The 7,532-nt window shown below is 43.7% G+C and overlaps 1 protein-coding gene across 1 annotated transcript in view; it reads left to right on the top strand.

The window, feature by feature from the left end:
* The window catches only part of FAM20A (FAM20A golgi associated secretory pathway pseudokinase), a 67,450-nt gene extending 63,528 nt beyond the window's left edge, over positions 1-3,922 (top strand). Inside the window, exons 9-11 of the mRNA XM_030828055.1 lie at positions 793-874; positions 1,361-1,420; positions 3,020-3,922. Coding sequence (XP_030683915.1) covers positions 793-874; positions 1,361-1,420; positions 3,020-3,284 — 407 coding nt within the window. The 3' untranslated portion in view covers positions 3,285-3,922. The remainder of the gene's footprint in view (positions 1-792; positions 875-1,360; positions 1,421-3,019) is intronic.
* Positions 3,923-7,532: the final 3,610 nt, after the last annotated feature.

Consider the following 7,532-nt stretch of genomic DNA (forward strand, 5'->3'; position numbering starts at 1 on the left):
TCATGAGGACTGAGTAACTCTGCACCTCCCACAGCCTCAGAAGTGGCGGAGGTCCCAGAGGACAGAAGGTAACAGGCTCCCCTCTCTTCAAAGAACTGGAAGAAGCTGAAGGGGTCGTCACTCAGAAGGCAGGCATCTCACCCTGCCACAGGCCTGAGTGGGCGTCAGATTGGAAGTTATATGTTCACTTTACCAAGTGAGGGGAAACCAGGTAGAAGGGAAGAAAGTACACAAATATGTGGCAGGGAGGGCCTCGGGTGAGGCCACGGACACACAAGAGTAGTAGTTCCACCTTCCGGGCCCACAGGGACTTCTAGGGAGACGAGACACTTATGAAGGTGGCCATCACACAGGAGCTTAGGTCTGAAGCACGTCAGACAGCTGGCTCATCATCGTGCCTTTCAGGAAGTTTAGCTCTGTCTGTTTACTATAACCAGGCTCAGCTGAGGATCTCTGGGCTGAGGAAAGCCAATGTCAATACATACACGAAGTGCAAAGGTGACTTTCTGCACATTCAAATCCCTGGCCAAAGGCTGGGGTAGGGGCAGGGGCAGAGGTGAAAGCCTTAGACTTGAAACCAGTCCATTTACGGTTTGCTCGTTTTGCTTCCTTCTCCCTCCTGCGGCTGCTTGACTGATGGCCCTGAGGAAATGACAGTGTGAGGCCCAGCTTCGTTCAGACCCCTGCCTCTCAAGTGATGACAGGCCTCCGTTCCCTAAAGAGAACTCAGGTCAGGAACACCTGTCCCCCTGGCCTGCTGGTTCCGGCTCTGAGTCCTCCCCTTCTTCACAGGGAATATGGACCGGCACCATTATGAGATGTTCACCAAGTTTGGGGATGATGGGTTCCTTATTCACCTTGACAATGCCAGAGGGTGAGTTTCACCACATGTGTTCAACATTCCCCTCTCCCAGATTTGCTGCTCTGTGCAGCCAGCTGCTCGGGGGAAACAGACACCCTGCAAATGAGGGCCTCCACCACCACGTGCCTTATCTCCTTCTAGCCGGGCTTCCTCCATTTCCTTCTTTCTCTTTACCTTTGCAAGCACCACTTGATCCTCCTCCAGCCTGAGAGCAGTCGTGTGCCCTCTAGTGAAATAGGGTGAGGTTTTCGAGAGCAAGTGCATCCTCAGTGGCTGGCACTCTGCAGCTAGTGAATGAATGAAGGATTGCTTAGCTCTAATATCTCTGTATAGAGGCTTTTGTGATCTGACTGGGGAGAGGGGCTGGAGAGGCAGCGCCATGATCCCTGGCATTTTACCCCAATCTCTGATTCACAAAATGCTGAGAGGAGAGAGGAAGCCTCAGGGGAATGCGAAGGATGCTGCCGGCCACCCATAAAAGCCTGTTTCTCCTCCTAGGTTCGGACGACACTCCCATGATGAAATCTCCATCCTCTCGCCTCTCTCCCAGTGCTGCATGTAAGTTTTCCTGCAGCAGATGATACGGGCAAGTAACAGTTGTGACCCTTCATGCTGCTTGCAGCCGAGGTCTGAAGGGCTTCATCAGTTTTCACTGGTCTAGGACGTAAGTGGGTAGAATGACAGGAATTACCTTATTTCTTACATATTTGTGCACTGCATGACATCTCAGCCAATGACAGACTGCATATATGACGGTAGTCTCATAAGATTATATTAATAATATGGTATTTTTACTGCATTTTACAATTTTACTGTTTTTTCTATGTTTATATACACAGCTATTCACCACTGTGTTGTAAAGGTTTGTAGCCTACAAGCAATTTCATATAGCCTAAGAGTGCAGGAGGCTACACCATCTAGGTTTGTGCGAGTACACTCTATGACGTTCACACCGTGACAAAACCTTCGCTTAAGGATACATTTCTCAGAACACATTCCCATCACTAAGCAATTCATGACTGTACTACAACTATCAAAATTTCCCCCACAACATTTTGTCTTTTTCATCCTTCTACATAGGATGAATTAGGATTTAATCCTTTAAACCTTTCAATTGCCAACTTTAATCGTTGACCCACTCAGATGATCACCTATTTTTGCAGTCTGCTGGGTTTTGATATTACTAATCAGACCTCTACTTTGCCCAGCATTCATATCAGCTCATAAATATTACTACTTGATCACCATCTAAGCAAAACCATGACTAAAGTCCTGTAAACCTGTGCAGACTGGAAGAAGGCACGAAGGCCCTTGCTTTGCCACCATTTCTCTAGAGAATGTCTAACTGACTTCCATACTTCTCCAGTGTTTCAGCCAGGCTTGTAAAATTGACCACCTGCTCAGCTGCAGTATGCAGAGCTAATTATAAATATGATATTCACACCTAACAAAAGCATCTCATTTGTTTCCAGCTGGAAAACTCGGAGCAGAGCATGAGTATTCTTCATCTACGTCTTAGGTTAATTTAAACATGCTTCCCTCTGGCCTCCCTTCAGTGCCTCCTGAGCAGGACTGGATGAGCAGTACCTGTTTATGACAAAAGTCAATTAAGCTGCTTACACATCAGAGTCCAAGTCAGATTCCCACATAAAAAGAAACTGGAATCCTAAAGATGGGTCCTACCACATTTTTATCTCTGTGATTTTAAAATCTGACAGACAGAAATAAAGTTAGCAAGAACAACTTAAAGGCTGGCAGTACTGGGGGATTTTGAGATAGCAAATAGCTCATCAATTCACCTACTAGAAACCTCTCCCATTAGCTTTAAATCTCCTTGAAAAATCCTAAGTATCACTTTGGTTTTGATTCCCTTAGCGTTGTCAGAGAAAATGCATATAGCCCAGCATCACCGTTATTAGAGCACAAATGGCTATGCAGGCTCTTAACCAAATCGCAAATGGGCAAAGGACTGCAAGATACTGGAATTTGCCTTTCATTTATTCCCTTTTTACCTGGTTTCCATTAAAATGTGCCTGAGAAGACACAGGGAGAGGCGCCAAGAGTATCAGCTACAACAGCTGTTTGTGGGGAAAGAAGTTCAGGCAAGTTATTTTCTTTACATTTGCTTATTTGGTTCCTATAACTTTGTCTTTTCAGGATAAAAAAGAAAACACTTTTGCACCTCCAGCTGCTGGCCCAAGCTGACTACAGACTCAGCGATGTGATGCGAGAATCACTGCTAGAAGACCGGCTCAGCCCTGTCCTCACTGAACCCCACCTCCTTGCCCTGGATCGAAGGCTCCAAACCATCCTAAGGACAGTGGAGGGGTGCATAGTGGCCCACGGACAGCAGAGTGTCATAGTCGATGGCCCAGTGGAACAATCGGCCCCAGACTCTGGCCAGGCTAACTTGACAAGCTAAGGGCTGGAAGAGCCCAGTTTCAGAAAATACGCCTGGAGCCAGAGCAGCGACTCGAGTGCCGACCCTGCTTCCTCACCTCCACCTGTTAATGCTGGAGGTCAAGTCAGCTAGGAAGGGAGTAGGACATTTTCTCAAACAGCAAGTGGGGCCCAAGGAACTTGATCTTTACTCCTTGGTGCACTGCTTCTGTCGTGCATTGCCTTGCTCCGTTTTTCCCAAAAAGCACTGGCTTCATCAAGGCCACAGACAATCTCCTGAGTGCACTGGAAAATCTAGGTATAGGTCAGTCTTGGCAGCCTTGATCCCAGGAGAGTACTAATGGCAACAAGTCAAATAAAAGGACATCAAGTGGATACCTGACTGTTCTCAGGATCCTTATTCTATCTACAAGTCAAAGATAACTCCTGGTCCAGACAAAACACCTGGCCTATCACAAGCTGACTAAAAATCTGCACTTTGGGCCAATGCAGGCAACAGTAACTCTCAGACAGGTTCAAATTAGACCTTGAACTTTCTACTCATATTCTAGTCACTGGCCCCATCTGAATCAGTAATCCCTACTGCCCGGTCCTGGAGTAACTTCTTAGAGATGTTATTACAAGTGGCAAAAATAAAAGAGGGACTTGCTAAGAATATCAGAAAAGGAGTGTTCCAATCTGAAGAGTATCACAATTGAAATAACATCAAATATGTCAAACTAAGCAGCCAGTAACAAAATAAATAATTACAATGAAGGAAAAAAAAGGAAAGTCCTCCAAGGTCAGGATGGCACGGGAACAAGCATAGCAGGGACACAAGCCTGGAGTAAGGCAGGAAAAGAGCCAAGGCTGACCATAGCCCACCAACCACAATCTTCTTCCCTAAGACCCCAGGATTGTCCCTGGCCCATCCCCAAAAGGAGAAAGGGGCTATGTGGAAAGGTGAGGCCCTCTAGATGCCCCTCCCTGTGACAGCTGGCTCAAAAAAGACTAAGTCAGGTTTTTTATTGAAGCCTCCCTTAAAAGAAAGTGTAGTAGGGATTCCTTCTCTCCTCTACCTTCTCCCTACTGACTTGTTGATATAGGAAACTCCTTTTAATAGGAGGCTTTGTTTCTTATTCCATAATTAATGACCGAAAACACAAAGGACAGGAAGGTCTTCATTCCATGGAGCGACTAGTCAGTCAAGTAAAAATGCCTGATTTCACCAGATCAACATTTCCAGTAAAGGCCAGAGTTCAAATACTGTAAGCATGAGAGTAGAATGGAGCTGTCACTAAAGAGAATACAAGGTCAAGAACCAGAAATGTCTCCAAGCTTTCTGCAGTGTGAGCAAAGATAGCCTCGACTGGATAAATAACACTTCTGACCCCTTGGTACCCCCACATTACTGGTATGCTGCCCCTGAACTTTGTGTCTCTATAAAATCACTACCATTCACTGAGATCTGACCACGTGAGGCACTTCACCAACGTCACAGAAGCAACACACAGGTTTCCAATCCTCTCAAACATAGATATAACCCCCTATCCTCCAATGTGCATGGAAGAACTTTAAGGCTCAGAGAGAGTAAGCAAAATCACACAATTTAGTGGTTTAGATCTATTCCAAAGTCTTCTTTTCACTGTAACGCAAAACCCAACAGTATCCCACCCAATTTATGAAGTTAAATTTGTTTGCTTAAAAAAAAAAATCAGCTGGGCATGGGCTCACACCTGTAATCCCAGCGCTTTGGGCCTAAGCAGGCAGATCGCCTGGGTAACATGGCAAAACCATCTCTACAAAATATACAAAAAAAAAAAAAAAAAAAAAATTTTTTTAAATCAACTCTTTAACAGAGAAACCTTAATCCCAAAGATTTCCTTAACTGTTGTGGCCCTACTGCAGCATAGGGCTCCCCACTTCATTCACTGTCTCTCCTGCTTCAAGATGTTTCTTCCCCGTGGATGAAGAACCAGGAGATCACACACAGAAATGGGAAAATATCTGGGTAAAAAGACGTTCAAAGAATAGCACAAAATGGTTTCGGACTTCCAAATAAGACTCTCAGGAAAGTAGGCTACAGCTCTACCTCAAAACCCGCCACCTCCTATAACGAAGGACTGGTTTTCCAATGGCCTATATACAAATTTTGCTGCACTCTACAAACAGAAAGCAATAGGCTTGAATTTCACCATGATATGTGGTACACCTATCTTATTATTCACTTATCTTTCAACCTTCCATTACTTTTTGATTAATAACAAAATTAAGACTCATTTCTCAAAAATATCAGAAAACCAACCATTTCATTTTTACTCAAGTTCTTCCAACGTGTTCATTTTGAACTGTTTACGTCCCATGAAATAAAAAGTCTCTTGACTCTGAGAACTTTTCAAGTTACTACTGACAGCAAACTAAAAAATGAACGGGAACTGTACAGCATGTAAACTGATGGAAAGAGGCATTTGGAAGAATTCATTTTAGCCTTCTCAAAAGTCAGGAAGACAATATGAGTTTGAAGATTACAAAAAAAATAGTCATTCTCTTACGAGTTAGTTTTATGTTCCATAAAGTCACCACAAACACTGCACTGGCAAATACTGAATGTTGCTCCTAGCGGAAATACAGGGTGAGGTTGCTGGGAGTCTCTAGTTACATTTTTATCGACCAATCAATTCATAATCTTGCTGTGTGTGTGTTTTATGTTAAGGCATGTTAAAGACACTTTATTTAATATATACTGATTCATTAACATTGTACTCATGGCAAACAGCACTGTAACCCAGACCTAAAAGAAACATCCAATATACATATTTTCTACATATGGCACAACACAGCCTTCTTGCACTTAGGAACACTACTCAGCACTTCATCACTACACTTAGGGGGTTTTAATACTGAAATCACCAACAAAAAAAATACAAAAATGCAAAAAAAAAAAAAAAAAAAAAAGGCACTAAAAAGACCCAAGAAAAGGACACTTATTCACAGTATGAGAGATGAAACAAAGCTGACCACCCCTTTGTTCCACCTCAGTTGGGAACATGCATGTTGAGAGTCTCAAACTTTTCACTTCCCTGCTCATGTCTGCAAAAGCCCTGTGACTACTGATTTTGGGGTTACAAATAAAGTTTAGCAAGTAGGCAAATTACAAATACAGAATCCATGAATGATAAGGATCAACAGTTAACTCATTTGAGATTAACAAAGATTTAAAAAAGCTCTCCATCTAGTGGCAACCTTTAAAATCATACAGCTACTTAAGCAAAATTGGCAGAACTTTCACAAAATGAAAAAATCTTACTCAGTGGTTTTGGTTTTAGGTGTAGTCAGGATGAAGTCACAGCTCTGAACTTATGTCAAGAAACGAATGTTAGCGGTACATGTATATAACAATGCTGCTTTCTATGTAAAAATCACATAGCATAAGAAGGAAGAGATTTAAGAAATTCACATAGCTACAGCCTTTACTGATAGCTATTATAATAATACCTTTGGGAGACGGGCACGGTGGCTTACACCTGTAATGCTAGCACTTTGGGAGGTAAGGTGGGCAGATTGTCTGAGCTTAGGAGTTTGAGACCAGCCTGGGCTACATGGCAAAACCCCACCTCTACTAAAAATACAAAAAACTAGCTGGGTGTGATGGCACACATCTGTAGTCCCAGCTATTCCAGAGGCTGAGGTACAAGAATCACTTGAATCTGGGAGGTGCAGAGGCTGCAGTGATCATGCCACTTCACTCTAGCCTGGGTGACAGAGACAGACCATCTTAGATAGATCGATAAATAGACAAATAGATAGATAAAAATGTACCTTTGGGGACAAATTAAATGGTTATCTAGCCATTGTTTCTTGATGTTGTCTTAGCCCATCTAAACATACACTGCCAGGACCTAACGTAAGTACAGAAGGTTCAGCTATTATTTGTGGTTGGAGACAAAGTAGTATGAAGAAAACTGACATGCTACTTCAATTTTTAAATGTCAATATTTATTTATTTTTATTTATTTATTTATTTTTTTGAGACGGGAGTCTCGCTCTGTCGCCCAGGCTGGAGTGCAGTGGTGCAGTCTCGGCTCACTGCAAGCTCCACCTCCCAGGTTCACGCCATTCTCCTGCCTCAGCCTCTCCGAGTAGCTGGGACTACAGGCGCCCGCCACCACGCCCGGCTAATTTTTTGTATTTTTAGTAGAGACGGGGTTTCACCGTGGTCTTGATCTCCTGACCTCGTCATCCACCCGCCTCGGCCTCCCAAAGTGCTGGGATTACAAGCGTGAGCCACCGC

The sequence above is a fragment of the Nomascus leucogenys genome, chromosome 14, assembly GCF_006542625.1.
Source record: "Nomascus leucogenys isolate Asia chromosome 14, Asia_NLE_v1, whole genome shotgun sequence".
Lineage (NCBI taxonomy): Eukaryota > Metazoa > Chordata > Mammalia > Primates > Hylobatidae > Nomascus > Nomascus leucogenys.